This window comes from Phodopus roborovskii, unplaced genomic scaffold (assembly GCF_943737965.1).
Source record: "Phodopus roborovskii unplaced genomic scaffold, PHOROB, whole genome shotgun sequence".
NCBI lineage: Eukaryota > Metazoa > Chordata > Mammalia > Rodentia > Cricetidae > Phodopus > Phodopus roborovskii.
In genome coordinates this window covers 7520678-7535864 of record NW_026126541.1, presented here as the reverse complement: position 1 = coordinate 7535864, position 15187 = coordinate 7520678, and the positions used below count along the sequence as shown (strand labels likewise).

The 15187-nt window shown below is 43.1% G+C and overlaps 1 protein-coding gene across 2 annotated transcripts in view; it reads left to right on the top strand.

Moving 5' to 3' along the window:
• Mxi1 (MAX interactor 1, dimerization protein) overlaps nt 1-14980 on the top strand; it is a 60758-nt gene extending 45778 nt beyond the window's left edge. For both annotated transcript variants that reach the window (XM_051199624.1, XM_051199625.1), the window contains exons 4-6: nt 10081-10195; nt 10820-10991; nt 13278-14980. In XM_051199624.1, coding sequence (XP_051055581.1) covers nt 10081-10195; nt 10820-10991; nt 13278-13441 — 451 coding nt within the window. In that variant the 3' untranslated portion in view covers nt 13442-14980. The remainder of the gene's footprint in view (nt 1-10080; nt 10196-10819; nt 10992-13277) is intronic.
• The last annotated feature ends 207 nt before the right edge of the window (nt 14981-15187 follow it).

Genomic DNA, 15187 nt, shown 5'->3' with positions numbered 1-15187 from the left:
GGGCGCTCGTGGTTGGCACCCGGTGCTCTGCTGTGCTAGGCTGCCTCCCTCCCAAAGAAATTCAGGAGCCACTCTTCATTTGGGCTCTTTGTGGTCAGGGGACACACGTGCACACACACCTGAGTGCCCACGCATGCACACGTGCGCACACACAGTTAAGTAACTTAGAAATAAGACAGTATATCAAAACATAAATTCTATGTCATTACCAGGGCTGTGGCATATCTTACATCCTGTGAATTTTATTTTCCCAGAGGTTCTAAATGGCCAGTTGATGCTTTAAGTTTGTGAAGCAAAACACATTGGCTAACATTTGTTCAACGTTGTCCTTTTCCTGCCCCAAATTCCACCACCCTTCCTCTCCCCTAAACAAACCCGCAACATTTTGATTTGGGGAAAATTACGATAAAATGGGACTTTAAAAATAATCCCCAGCTAGCTTGACTGAACTGGCGGATGTCCAGCAATGTCAGACCACTTGCCATCTGCTAGGAGCAAGTACGGTTCCCACTGTTAATCACTCGGCTCTCCATCTCAGGTTACTCTTTCTCGGTGCAAACGGAACGAACTCATTTTGGGGATGCATCGCCTCCTAGGCTCTCTCTTGTTCATTTAGTAAGTCAAGTCTCTCCCCCTACATTTACAGCTACCCTTAAGATGACCTGTTACACTGACCCGGCTGAGAAGTGGGGCTGTTGTAACGGACACAGGCAAACAGCTGGCAAGGTCGTTTGTGCTGTGTAAGAGCACCACTTTATTGAGATCTGGGACAGAACTGCGTTTCGCTGTCACCCTGAATGGTAACTTGATTACAATAAAACAGTTGTGCCTGGCTCTGGATTGGAGTGGTGGTGTGAGAGTTAGACCTAAACTTTTGTGGAAGAGATTTCACTCTTACATGCGTTTTGTGTAAGAAAGTAAGACTGTGTCTCACAGCAGCTTATCTCTGTGTCTCCTATCTGATTTGCCAGCACGTAGGAAGTTTGTTTTGGTTTCAAAATGTACTTTACCCCATGGCTGCTGGCAGGGTTCAACGCTATTGACATCACTGTGTTTCAAATAGAAAATTAACAAGTAGCTACTGTTGTGATTGCAGATTGCTTTCCCAGTCCCTGTGAGAGAATGCTTTTTCCTCTGGACAGTAATACTTCTCAGCCCCTTGGTACCATTAAATCAGCCAATGGGGGCTGCCAGGAAAGGGATGAACACCCACAAAAGACTGAAGAATAGAAAACTGTTAATAAGGCAGAAGTCTTTAATCTGTTTCCAAACTGATGTGAAAGATAATTAAAAAAAAAAATTCTCTCCCACCCACAGCTAAGTTTTGACAGTAGTCCAGGCCCAGAACCCGATCCCTCCAGAGAGTAGTGTCCTTTCCCTCCACTGAAACCCTGGAGAGCTGCCAAAAGAAAATAAGCTATTTTGTATTTAGAACAAATTGCCACTGTTTTCTCCAGCGATGTAGCCCTATTTCCCAGACCTTGAAACCTGGAATACAGAAAGTTCTTGTGTGACTGAAGAAATATGCAGCATGAATGATGAAGCTAGTTTTTGTTTTTGTTTAAAGAAAAGAGAGAGAGAGAGAGAGAGAGAGAGAGAGAGGAAAAAAAAAGAACCCCAACAACCCCAACCCAAAATCCTTGTAGACAGGTAGAGAGAGGCTGTGAGCATAGGAACTAGCTTCAGCACAGAGTCCACTCAAGCGAGCACAGCAGCTCCTGTTAAGCCTTAGGCTCTGGAGGCTCCCGGTGGGCGGTCCGGTGAGGAGCATTTGCGTCTAGAACAAGGTCTTTGTGATTTTTCTCAGATGAGGCGGGCTGTGTAAAGTGAGGTCTCGGGCCAGGCGTGATGGCTCAAGACTGAGACGTTGGCGAAAAGGCTGGTTTCCAGGCCCGCCTACATAATGAGATTCCCAGTTGCTTTTTGTTTTTGTTTTTAAGTTAATTTTCCTTTAGAGATGAATACAGAACATTAAAAAAAATTAATCATTTACGTGTTCTCGCTACTAGTCTTGTAAACCCCGTGTAAAGACAAGGTCATCTGGGTATGGCGATGCACACCCTTACTCCCAGCATAGGGAGGCAGAAACAGGCGGATCTCTAAGTTCACTGCCAGCCTGGTCTACAGAGTGAGTTCCAGAACTCACTATGTAGAGAGACCCTGTCTCAAACAAAACAAAACATAAACAGTAAAGATAAGACAAAAGCTATCAGGGCTTATTATTGTTTCCTTCCCATGCATCACTGAATATGAATTTTTGACTTTTTTTTTAATACCTAGGTTTCCAGGTATTTGTTTTCTATTTTTTTTCCTTCATGATGGCTTTCTGCTGTTATACTTGTGACTGTTACTACTACTTGGGTTTAGAGTTATTGTTACAATGTGTAAGGAGTACGGTTTTTCCACCTGCAGCCAGGTCTTGCCCCGGCAGCACCAGCCCCAATTAACACACACTCTGTATTTGATATAATTTTGTTGGCCCATTACCAGTTTTTTTATCGGCTAGCTCTGTCTTAATTATTAACCCATTTTTTCTTTAGACTAAAAGGGAAATTGTAGTGAGATAGTTACATTGTCTCCTTCTGTGGCCCTGACCACGCCCATTGGGGGTGGAGCCATGGGCGGAAGTGACCTGTGGAAGGAGGTCTGAGGAAGAACCCGGAAAGCTCTCTTGCTGGCTGCTGGCATGACTTGGACAGGAGAGCATCCGGTGGAACTTGCTGGTGTTCATCTGTCTAGGTTGTAAGTTATTTCTCCCTGAATAAACATCTATTCGGCCTATTTGTTTATCCTTATCCTTATTTAACCGCAACAACAATGTTTCTTTTCATCATGAGTGTATGCATGCTCTGCTTGCATGTATGTCTGTGCCCATGGAACCAAGCCCCATGTCCTCTGCAAGAGCAGCCAGTGCTCTTAAAGCAGAGCCATCTCTCCAGCCCCTGAACTTAAAATTTAAAGTTAAAACACATTTTTTGCTTTCTGGAAAATAGGAAGCCAGAAACTTGAAATTGACCTCAAAATGGACTTGAACACACTCTTGATTTCTACATTTCATTTGGCATTGTTATATTAGCCTCTAATCACTGTAAATACTTCGGTAGATCATTCTATTCGTAGGTGCAGTTTTAAAAGTGTATGTGTGGAAGAGGAAGACTGTGACGATGAGTATAGGTGCTCACAGTAGTCAGAAGGGAGCGGTGGGTCCCTTGCAGCTGGAGTTAAGGGCGTTCATAAACTACCCAGTGTAGGTGCTGGGATCTGAACTCCTGATCCTCTAATAGAGCAGTAAATCCTCTTAACCACTGAACATCGGTGCAGCCCCCATCATGAGCCCTAGTCCTAAACCCTCTACTATCTATTAAAAGAGCTATCAGCTCTAATCAGGAGTTAACTGAAGATTTCAGTTTCTCATTTCTTTGGTAGATCACACCTTAACATACGTGGTGATTATAATTGCATCGAAAATAACACAGGTGTCTAAGGTTCAGGCATTCAGAAGCAAATCTCACAAATGCTGGCCTAACATGTAATTATACTATTTATAGACTCTAAAATTGGTTATTAGTGGGATGGACAGTTCCAGATATGTGTACTAGAAATTATATTTCTTCTCCATTCTCTATGCTCTTTCTGGAACAATAAAAATAATAAGAAATGTAAGTTCAATCTCAGCATATAATATGATTGGGAATGGGAGGATGGCTTAGTGGTTAGGAGCACTTGATACTCTTGCAGAGGACTAGGATTTGGTTCCCAGCATCCACATGGTCTGTATGGCAATGGTCTGTAACTCCAGACCCAGGAAATCTAATGCTGTCTTTTGGCCTCTGGGCATTGCACAGACATGGTGGTGTACTCACAGACATTCAGGCCACACACACTAACTACATATCTTTGTTGTTGGTGGGGTTTTGTTTTGTTTTGTTTTGTTTTTGAGACAGGGTTTCTCTGTATTGCTTTGGAGCCTGTCCTGGAACTCGCTCAGGCTGGCCTCAACACAGTACCTATCTTAAAACAAACAAAAAACAGTGTAATTAATATAAAACCCTAGTATTAATTATTGAAGTCATATGTAAAGGAAAGTCTCACAAAGGAAACATTAGTTTGACTGTTGAAAATTATAACAGATGGCTGTGTGTGGTGCCACACACCAATAATACCAACGTTCAGGAGACTGGGGATTGAGGAAGGTCAACGTGGTTTACATAGCAAGATTTTAAAAAACAGAGTCATAATAAATGCTAACCATTTGACAGTGACAGTAAGGCCATTCCAAGTGATGATGGGGATAAAAGCACATTTGGATGTGGATGTGATGTAGAAGGGAACGGGAAATGCGGATGCGATGTAGAAGGGAACGAGGAATGTGGATGTGATGTAGAAGGGAACGGGAAATGCGGATGCGATGTAGAAGGGAACGAGGAATGTGGATGCGATGTAGTAGGGGATGAGAAATGTGGCTAGAAAGTTGGGGGGGGGCAGAGAACAAGATTGCGTCTTCAAAGGGGCAGAGATTGCTGTTGGCAGCTTTAGCTCAGCAGCATGGCAGATGGGGCTCACTGCTCGGAGAGTCGTCATGTTTGGCATTTGAAGTTCTTTCTACCTCTGAGTTACATAACGGCCAAGTAACGTTCCAGCCCACGTGGAATCTTCCTTGAAAAGGAGTACAAGTTTGTCATAATTTTTCAAGTAATTTTTAACACACACACTTACCTTGTTTCTTTCTCACATCATCTTAACCCTGTTCTCATGTTTTTTTACTTTCCAAATCTTTGGGATACATACTGTCAGGAATGACCTTCGGGAGTTCGAAACCCTAGCAGTTTGAACAGATTTCTGGAGGGCTTGAGATATTTTAAATAATATGATGTTTGACGACATTTATTTATTTATTTGTTTGTTTGTTTGTTTGTTTGTTTGATTTTTCAAGCAGGGTTTCTCTGTGTAGCCCCGACTGTCCTATATCTCACACTGTAGACCAGGTTGCCCTCAAATTCACAGAGATCTGCCTGCCTCTGCCTCCTGAGTGCTGGGATTAGAAGTGTGCTTCACCATCATCCAGCTTACCAAATTTTAATTGTGTGTACATATCGCAGTTAAATAAGGATCAGGATAAACACACAGGCCGAATAGATGTTTACTCAGGGAGAAATAACTCACAACCTAGACAGATGGACACCAGCAGGCTCCACCGGATGCTCGTGTCCTGCCAGCAACTTCCCTGTGACACTTGTTGGTTTTTCTGTGTGGTTACCTTATGATGCCACCTGCGAAGAATATGAAGTAAAGGCAGTTTCCGTTTGAAAAGTATGCCGAGGATCCCACCCAGCTCTCCCATTTTTATTTCTGTTCTCATTGAGCCCCATGGCTACAATAGTCCTTCCCACACTTCTACAGTAGTCCACACACACTAGGGAAAGGCCGTGTACCTGGGCTACCTGGGCGTGGAGTAGAGCTGTGAGCTGTCGGCGAAGCACAGTCACCAGACACTGGTTTATGGGAGCAGCTTGTCAAGCATCCTTGTTTCATAAACAGAATAAGGTGAACAGAATATGATCATATATGTTTTCATAAATAAAATTCATGAGCAGAAAGCAGTGTGCTTGGTTTATCTGGATCCATTTTTAATGCTGTTTTTTAAAGGAAGCAGACAGATTTTTGTCTATCTTTAGAGATTCTCAATACATTAAATTGTAGAGAAATATAGAGCATATAGGATAGCAGCTAACTGCTGTTGCATGGAACAGGGTGTAGGGAGTGAGAACCTGGCCCCTGGCCAGCACAGCTTGAGGAATGCAGCTCCTTCATGGGAGGGAGGGCTCCCAGCCCATTGCGTAACGTTCAGCAGAGAGGAAAATACAAGCACTGTCCCAGTCAAGTCACTGCACTTGTTTTCCATTTTCATTTAGCTACTTGGCAAAGTCTTGGCATCCCGTAGTGGAGAATGAAGGACTGTGCCTCCCAGGGCATCGGCCAGTGCCATTCAGGGGGCCAGGCAGGGTTTGCGGGACGGGAGATTAGATTTCCAGAGAGGACTCTGAAAACACCAGACTGGAAGAACAATACTGTATCATGTTTGTGGTTTTGTTTGGTTGTTTTTTCTGAAAGGGGATTCTTTCTTCTCCCAATGGTCTGTGCTGCTTTTAGTAGATTCATCTACTCTTTAAAGTATCCCGTTTTGTAGAAAGTCTCTTCCATATTTTGTGATATCCTGTTCAGCACTGATGTTTATACAAGGCTTGAAAAACAAAAACAAAAAAAAAAAAAAAAAAAAAAAAAACACGTTAGTTCCTCCAGGGAAAATGATCACACCCGACCAAAATAAAGGCAGACAGATGCCAACTGTTTGTTGTTGTTGTTTTGTTTTGTTGTTTTCTGTAAGGGGCTTGCCCGTTTTAAGGATGTGGGCAATTTTGATAGGAATTGCTACTTGAAAAATCTCATTTTAAAACAGACTTCAAAGGGTCTTTGGAAATAAGAGTACATTTGCATTTCTCCATTCTTCACTCACCTCTGTCTTAGCAAGCAGACTGGATTTTCCTCCAACACCGGCCCTTGTTGCAGTACCCATATCTACCCTTGCTTATACTGTCATTCATGCTAACTTACAAGACATTTTAGACATTATAGTTTGGGCTAACTATATGTTAACAGAGTAGCTACATGTTAAATACAAGTTAAGTGAATGTTAACCAGGAAGTTTATTTAACAAACAAACAAACAACAACAAAAACCTAACAGAAACCAAAACATTTTCCATTGAGTCTAATTCCATTGATTTTACAATATAACGTGTAGGATATAAGTTATTATTCTGCATATAAGTTCTGAGAGACTTTGAAAAACATCATTATATATTTGGTTTTCCTTGGTGAGTATGAACTTTCAAATCGAACCAGACCTGTGTCTCCCTGACCATCATTTGGCAACCCCTGACAGGAGGTTTCTGAGCCACCCCCAGTCACGTGGGGATGGAGGCAAAAAAGAAAAAAAAAAAAAAGGACCAGATAGGCCTGGGTCATTGGTGGCTAAGCTTACAGTCTGGTTACCAACACACGGGTAAAGGGGACAGGGAGGCATGGTGGTGAGGACTGGCCATTAGACGGCGGTTCTCATAATTTGCTGTACAGAGAAAACTTATGCAGCAAGGCCAGGGTGACTCACCTTACGTCTCTAATCAGGGTGCCCACTGCTCTTAGGATGCGTGTACACATGTGGAATTCTGGAAAGCAGGGCTCTGGCTTGGTCAGCTGGTGGCCCTCAGCTGCCACTAAATCTTCGTTACTTACTTTCCACATGCCTGTTTCACTTTTGAGTGCAGAGCCTGGAGGAGGTGATACTCAGCTCCCACAGATACACCTCTTCCCTCAGGAATGAGTGTGATTCACTGCTCTTCCTTTGGAGAACTCTGTTCACCAGGTGTGGAGGATGGCGTCCCTGGCCTGTGGACGTGGCGTCTGCTGGTCTTGGAGTGCATTTATGATGACTGGACTGAAGAAATGTCAGCTACAGGAACCTTCAGAATGGAATTTTGCAATCCCTGTTCATTTTGGGCATTGAACATTGACTTGTTTTTTGTTTTTGTTTTTTTTTTTTTTTTTTGTTTTTGTTTTTCTTGATGAATTTGAGGAATTTATTAAGACTCTGGGATTATTGAACATAGTTGGTACTTCCTTAAAGAAGGCCACCTCAGCTGTTTCCTCTTGTATGAAAGAAACGAGGGTACTTGTAATCTTACAGAGTTGTTTTGTACATTGTAGATGTTGTTGTTTAGCTGTTTTCTGCCCTGGGGATTGAACCAGGGTCTGAGCGCAGTTGGTGGTCATCTTATCAGACTCTTATCTCCAGCCTGTAATCTCAGCCTATAATCTCAGCCTATATATACTTAGGTCCTTTTCCCCCACTTTAATTACCTGGAAAATCCTTGCTGCTTCAATAGCCTTAGATTTCCAAAACCAAGTGTCAACTTCTTTTATAAGTCTACCACACCCTCCAGTACATTCAGATTGTTTGCTTGGCATTTGTGTAACTCCTTCAGTATGAGCTAAGTGGGACACTCTGGAGTCAGGACTAAAAGCCCTTCGGCGTCTCCACTTCATTTTAAATTATCATTTGTGATTCTTACTGTTGTGCTTTCCTGTACTAAAGAAATGTCTGAAGTGGTCCCGAGCACACAAGAGTAACACAGTAAATCCTAAGGATAGAAGTGCTTCATTTGAACATGTTAATAATGTTAGTCCTTTTCCTATTTGCTCCCTTTAAAATGTTACGTTCTGGGACCTACTCAGGCCCCTGCCAGTTAAGCACACCACTCCAAGTTACACCACAGTTTTGTTATTTTCAATGTCGGCCTTAGCACACCAAAACAGGACTGTGGCTTGCCCTTTCTTATTCAGTGTAAAACTAGCTTTAAAAACTAAAAGGTTAAAAGGTAATTGACTGCACGCAGAGATTTCTGGAGCTGAGTACTTTGGAGAAAACCTCTGAGCAGAGCTGTTCCTCTGACGTGCTTTCTTAATTTTACCAGTTGCTTGGTTTACTTGTGTAAAAGGCTGAATTTAGAGCAGAGCCTCTACTTAAGAAAGCCACCAGTCTCCATCAAGCCTTCTGCCAGGTCATGTGACGGTACTGCTAGGCGGACACCACAGCCATCCTAATGAATTGTTTAAAGGTACTTTCACCTTGTGTGTATTCTTCATCTAGATGTTGGTCTGCTTAGCAAGACAAGTCTGATCATGTGCAACTCCTCACCTGAGAGGCGTAGGTAGTTAGCACAGTGCAGCGACTTTAAAATGGTTAACTATCTACATTAAGTATATCCAGTTGCAGCCTAGAGTCAAGTAGTAGACTTAACATGATAGTCCAGGAAAAGGATTTGAAATTCTGTTCAGATTGTTCGGTCATTGCAGCTGGGTCTGTGGGTGCTGAGACCGTCCTGGCAGTTAGTTCATCAGCCCAACCTCCAACCTGACTACCCTCCATCACCCTTGTTCTCAGGGACGTAATGGCTACCCATCACTTTTTCCTACCCCTCTTTCGAATTGCTGCATTGGAAATTTTCACTTGACATTATTTCTTGTGTATTGAGACCCAGTGAACTAATGAAACTGGAGGGCTCATTTCATCCCCGGTGGTTGCAGGAGGTTCAGTTCCCGCCCCAGAGGAGCCGCACACCGCTGCACTGTTGTTAGGCTCGCTAGAGCGCAGACTCAGACATGGAGAGCAGTGGCGTGTTCACATCCCCGTTATGCACACGCTCGTAGTTCGGGAATGCCCATCCACGAGGCTCTCCCATAGCATTTCCAGGAAAAATTGCCTCGTGATTTTCCCAGAGAATGGTCTGACAGAAACTCCAGGACTTTATAAACAATTCTGCCACCTCTTTTCCTTGTATAGAAAACTTAGGGTAAGTCATGAGAGCGGGAGAGAAAGAAAGTTAATAGACAGGAAGTGGAGGGCTTCAGTGTTGGAGCGGGAAGCCCACTCCCGCACCCTACTCAGCCACACGGTTTTGTAGTTTCTGTTATGACAGATCATATGAAATTGCCGCTTTTGGAAGAATTGAAACGTTTAACAATCAGAAACTGTTCATGTGGTTCTGCCTACTACATAAAAACATCAACCCCATAAGATGGATACAGTTACTGAGCTGTGTGTGTGCACGCGTGCGCGTGTGTGTATACGTGTGTGTGTGTGTAATTAAAAGTGGAAGGGAATGGAAACCTGGGTATGTTTTATATCTCCTTGAGGCACCATGGCTGGAACCCATACTCCAGCCTGTGTTTTTAGGCATTCAGAAATCAAGTTCAATCCCTTTAACACCCTCTTTCACTTTACAGTGCAGTGGGGAGATTATGGAACAGACTGGAAACTATCCCATGGGGTGATAATAAAAAGTGACTGTGACAAAGGGCAGAGCTGGTAGGGATGGAAGTCAGACACCCTGCTCGTGCAGGCGCTTTGAATAATTAGGAGTGAAATGTAGTTGTCGGTCGAATAGCTGAAAATGGCTATCGTCAGACTACGTGTGTCAGCTGGAGTAGCCAGGCTGTGCTAATCTGGTGATGTCTTTCTTAGACGAGCTCACCTGCGCCTGTGTTTAGAACGCTTGAAAGTTCTGATCCCACTGGGCCCAGACTGCACCAGGCATACGACGCTCGGTTTGCTCAACAAAGCCAAAGCACACATCAAGGTGAGAATCTCCTCTTCCAGCTCTGAGCCAGACTCTGGGCCCCGGGTTAATTATTAGCAGCAATTCCCATTCGTGCTGTGTTCAGCTTCCTAGACCATCCTCTCTCCTAACTGACCTCCAGAGACACCTTCGTAAAAATCTCACTAGGCGATTCGATGAACTAAATCTTTTTTTTTTTTTTTTTTTTTTTTTTTTTTTGACAGCATGGGCATTTAGGCCTGAGAACGCTAGGGCAATAATAATTACCTTTCTGGTGCCCAGAAGGAAGGCCGTTGTGCCCTCTTGTGGAGATGATGTTATTTGGCTGCATCTCTCAGTATTTTTCCATCAAATACCACACTGTGGGAGGTTTCTCTTTTGTGGAGGTTACCTCATTTATAGTTCCATCTTGTTCTAGAAGTGTGTGCAGTATTCATACACAAAAAAAGACAACCTTTTGTGTTTAGAAAAATATGTGCTTATCTGTATTTATATGTACATATGTACAAGGGCACATAAATACCGATATGTATGTGTGTGTGTGTATCACTCATGTTTTCTCTGCCAAAAAGAATGTTCAGCAGAAATCGGTTTTATTGCTTTAAACTGGACTATATACAAATAAACAAAATGTCATCGTTTTAGAAACTTGAAGAAGCCGAAAGGAAGAGCCAGCACCAGCTTGAGAACTTGGAACGGGAACAGAGATTTTTAAAGCGGCGACTGGAGCAGCTGCAGGGTCCTCAGGAGATGGAGAGAATACGGATGGACAGCATTGGGTCTACTATCTCTTCAGACCGCTCGGATTCAGAGCGAGGTAGGCAGCATCTCTTTCCTACGGACTGGACAGTCAGGGAGGAGGAGCTGCAGGGCCCGTGCGTGCCCTCCTGTTCACCGGTACTGTCACGCTGTAGCTTTCGCTGTTTTGGTGCTGGAGACCAATAGTGTGTGTGAGGTCGGCAGGAGCGGGCTCTACCATAGCGCCCCTGACTCCAGGCTATAGGATTATGCACCAGACACTGTCTGCTGCAGACTTGCCTGTGTGTGCATCTGTATTGTCTACTTAAAGAAAATTTTAGACTTACAGAAGATGCAGAGCTCTCACCTACCCTTCATTCAGTTTCCCTGTATATCAGTTACTGAAACCACGGTGTTAACATTGATAAGACGCTAGCCTTTATCCACAGTTTATTAGTTTTGCCGCCAATGTCTCTTGAAGTATTTGAATACTGGCCAGTCTCTTTGTATAGCATTCTTGGATTTGAAATTGTTTTCTTTGGGGGGGGGGATTGTTTTGTTTCGTTTTTTATGTGCATGGTGCTTTGCCATGGATGTTGGGTTCCCTGGAACTGGAATTACAGACAGTAGTGAGCTGCCATGTGGGTGCTGGGAATTGAACCTGAGTTCTCTGGAAGAGCAGCCAGCGCTTTAACCCCTGAGCCATCTCTCCAGTCCCTGAAATTGTTTTTAATGTTTTCAAATTACTACATTCAGGACAAGAAGCATCACCAAAATGACACTGTGACCTTCAATTGTCAGGGTGAGACGTCCACATTTCATTGTCCGTGATGCTAACTTTTATCTCAGCCCTACATCACAAACCCCTGGAATTGAATGCTGATGATTTGGGAGGTTTTGTTTGTATTGGTTTTCGAGATAGGGTTTCTCTGCTGCTGGCTGCCCTAGAACTTGCTTTGTAGACCAGACTGGCCTTGAATTCAGAGACCCTCCTGCCTCTGCCTCCTGGGTGCAGAGCTTAAAGAAAGGGGTGTGCCGTCACTTCGCAGTTGGATACTGGTGACTTTTAACCTGACATTCGGGAAAGTAGAGCTCATGAGATCTTGAGAATTTTTAAATATTAGACAAGTAATTGTTTTTGAAGACTGCTTTTTTTTTCTCTTTTTTAATGGAAACTTCCACACATACTCAGAAATAGAGACTAGACAATAATCAAACTCCATCGTGTGTACCCATTAGTTGATTGTAACAGACGTCAGCATTCTGCCATTCTTGTTTTATGATGGAATGTAAAACATCAGGTGTTGAGAAATAAGAATATTGAAAAGTTCTTAATTCTACTTTATAAGAAAAAACAATATTTGATTTCCTTTGTGTTTTAAGTGTGTATTGCTGTATATTATCACGAGTGTGGCCAGGGTTATGCACAATCTATTTCAGGTTGTATTTGAGGGCTGTTTACTTGCTTGTCTTGAGGAAGTTGGTTTAGCTCCAAGCATCACACATACACAAGCACACATGTGTGCACATACATACACACTACACAGAGACACAGAAACACACATACACACACCACAAAGACACACACACAGAAACACACATACATACACCACACAAAGACACACACACAGAAACATACATACATACACCACACAAAGACACACAGAAACACACATACACACACCACACAAAGACACACACACCACATAAAGACACACACAGAAACACATATACACACACCACACAGAGACATACACAAACATTCATACACCACACAAAGACATACACACACACAAAGATGGCTTGAAGCTATATTTGATGCCAGAAAATCAAAAGCAAATCTCTCAAACTTAATGGCTGACTTATTTTAGTTACCAAATATATAGAATTCCTTATGGATCATAGAAATCTATAGATCATCTGCAGATATCACCAAAAATTTGGATGCATAAACATAAATTTTCTATCTTTAATTTTATTTCTTCTAACCCCACCACCCTCTTTAAGGCAACCCTGGTTAATAAACAACACTGTGAATTAGTTCAGGGTTTAATGCAAAGCAGATGTTGTTAAACCTCTTGGGTTGGGATCTTTTAATATTAAGTACTAATTCTCAAATAGGCCAAGTGCTTTCAGTGGGAGGTCCAGACGGACTGGCGTCAAAGGGTTTTAGTAAACTTGCTGCCTAAATTAAGACCACCTCTGTGTACAACATTTCCCCTTGCAGAAGAGCCCCGATTCCCAGAGAGCTCTGATAATCTCACTGAATAACTCTTTAACTTTTGAAAGTGCACAGATTATTGATGTTCCTCTCTCTCTCTCTCTCTCTCTCTCTCTCTCTCTCCCTCCCCCTCCCCCTCCACAGAGGAGATTGAAGTGGATGTTGAAAGCACAGAGTTCTCCCATGGAGAAGTGGACAATATAAGTACCACCAGCATCAGTGACATCGATGACCACAGCAGCCTGCAGAGTATTGGGAGTGACGAAGGTTACTCCAGTGCCAGTGTCAAACTTCCCTTCACTTCCTAGAGCCCAGCATGACCACAGTGCAGGGCGAGACACCCGCTGGACCAATTCAATGCCGTCTCTTCAGTTGGGTTCATGATGCAGTCTCCTTCAAAGCTAAACAAAACTACACTTGAACAGAAGGGTCAGAAGACCTGTATTTAAGCAAATATAAACACAGAGTGGGGTAGAGCCTCCCCGTAGAACAAATACTCATACATTGGAAAGAATACAGTTCTCGCAGCAGCTGAAAACTTGTGTGGAATTATGTTGAGTTGACTTAGTTGACTTAAAGAGGACAATGGAGAGTCCGTTCTCCTTTTCTAGTTTGCTCACGCTATGTTGAGTAGACAGTTAAGGGTGGGGTTATGAACCCTTCCTGAGCTTCTTGGCCCTAGAAACAAAATCAGACTTAGAGTAAGGAAAAGACAGGATAATCAGGCATTAATCTTGGATAGCTAAAGAGCTATTAAAACTCAGCCTCAGTTTATCATGAAGCCTGTGGATGATCAATTCTTTTAAAACGTGAATTTTTAAAAAGCTCATTTCGTGCTCTACAGAAGGAGAGATTCCCATGAAGCCTTTCGAAAGAGGTCATCACGCAGCTCAGCTTTCTGTTGGATTCCATGCTAAGCCAGCTAACCTTACCTGCATTGTTAGCGCTAGGGCACCCAACCGCCTGCTCACTGGCAGCCCTTCGGCAACATAGGGGCAGCCCATGCATGACAGCCTGTATCACAGGAGGAAAGTCTCCACGTGCCTCTGTCTGCGCCGATCTGAAGAGCTGTGCACGCAGTATAGCAGGCCAAGGTCTGAGCCACAGCAGCGTTTTTATTTGAGATTTTGATAACTGTTTATATGTGTTGAAAACCAAAATGACATCTTTTTAAAGCTTGTCCATAAGTAAACATAGATGTCTTTTATAGTGGAAAAAACGTGGGGAAAAAATCATCTATTTTGATGCAGCATTTGATAATGATAAAACACCTGACACCTCACTCTTTATAGTGCACAGAATGAATGAGGAGGTCTGGGCTGGGGAGACAAAGGTCAATGCTGTTTTTGTTTTCTTTTAGGATCATTCCCTTTTACCAGCGTTTAACCATCTGATACCCAGAGTAGGCTTACTATCATAGTTAACATAGTTAAGTTCAGCACTTGTCTCTTTTAGTGTAAAGAGTTGCATTTTCTACAGGCAGTCTCCTTCCACAAACCCAGTGTGCAGCGCTGCTGTTGCTCTTACCAGTACTCGCAGAAATGGTGTTACCTTCTGAGTGAGATTTCTAGCCTGCACTTTGATGTCTGAGGGTTCCCTCTGGGCCTCTGCTTTGCCCGGGGAACCCTTTCTGGAGACTCCTCCCCCACCCCCACCCCCAGCTGTTTGGACTTTGTATTCTTTAAATAATTTAACTACCCTTAATTACTTTAAAAAAAGCTTTATGATTTTCATAACTTATTGCTGATTTTAATGGGTTGTTAATTTCGGTCCTGTAGTTTTATTTTATGTTTAGATAGGGCTGGGCAAGGAAAAAGAAAATAAAAACAACCATATTTAGCAGCGCAGTGGAGTTGCGTGTCAATGCCAGGGCTGTCTTCTAATGACTAGCATGTTCCCATATATGAAGTGCACCATCTTGGTCTCTTCAGGCCTCAGCACCCACATTTGTGTCCTTTCTGTGCCTCCAGAAGTTCTCCTTGGTTGTGCCGTTTGGGTGAAGCACCCCTAGATACTCTGCATGAAATTGCTACACCTTGGGTGCACAGTTTTCT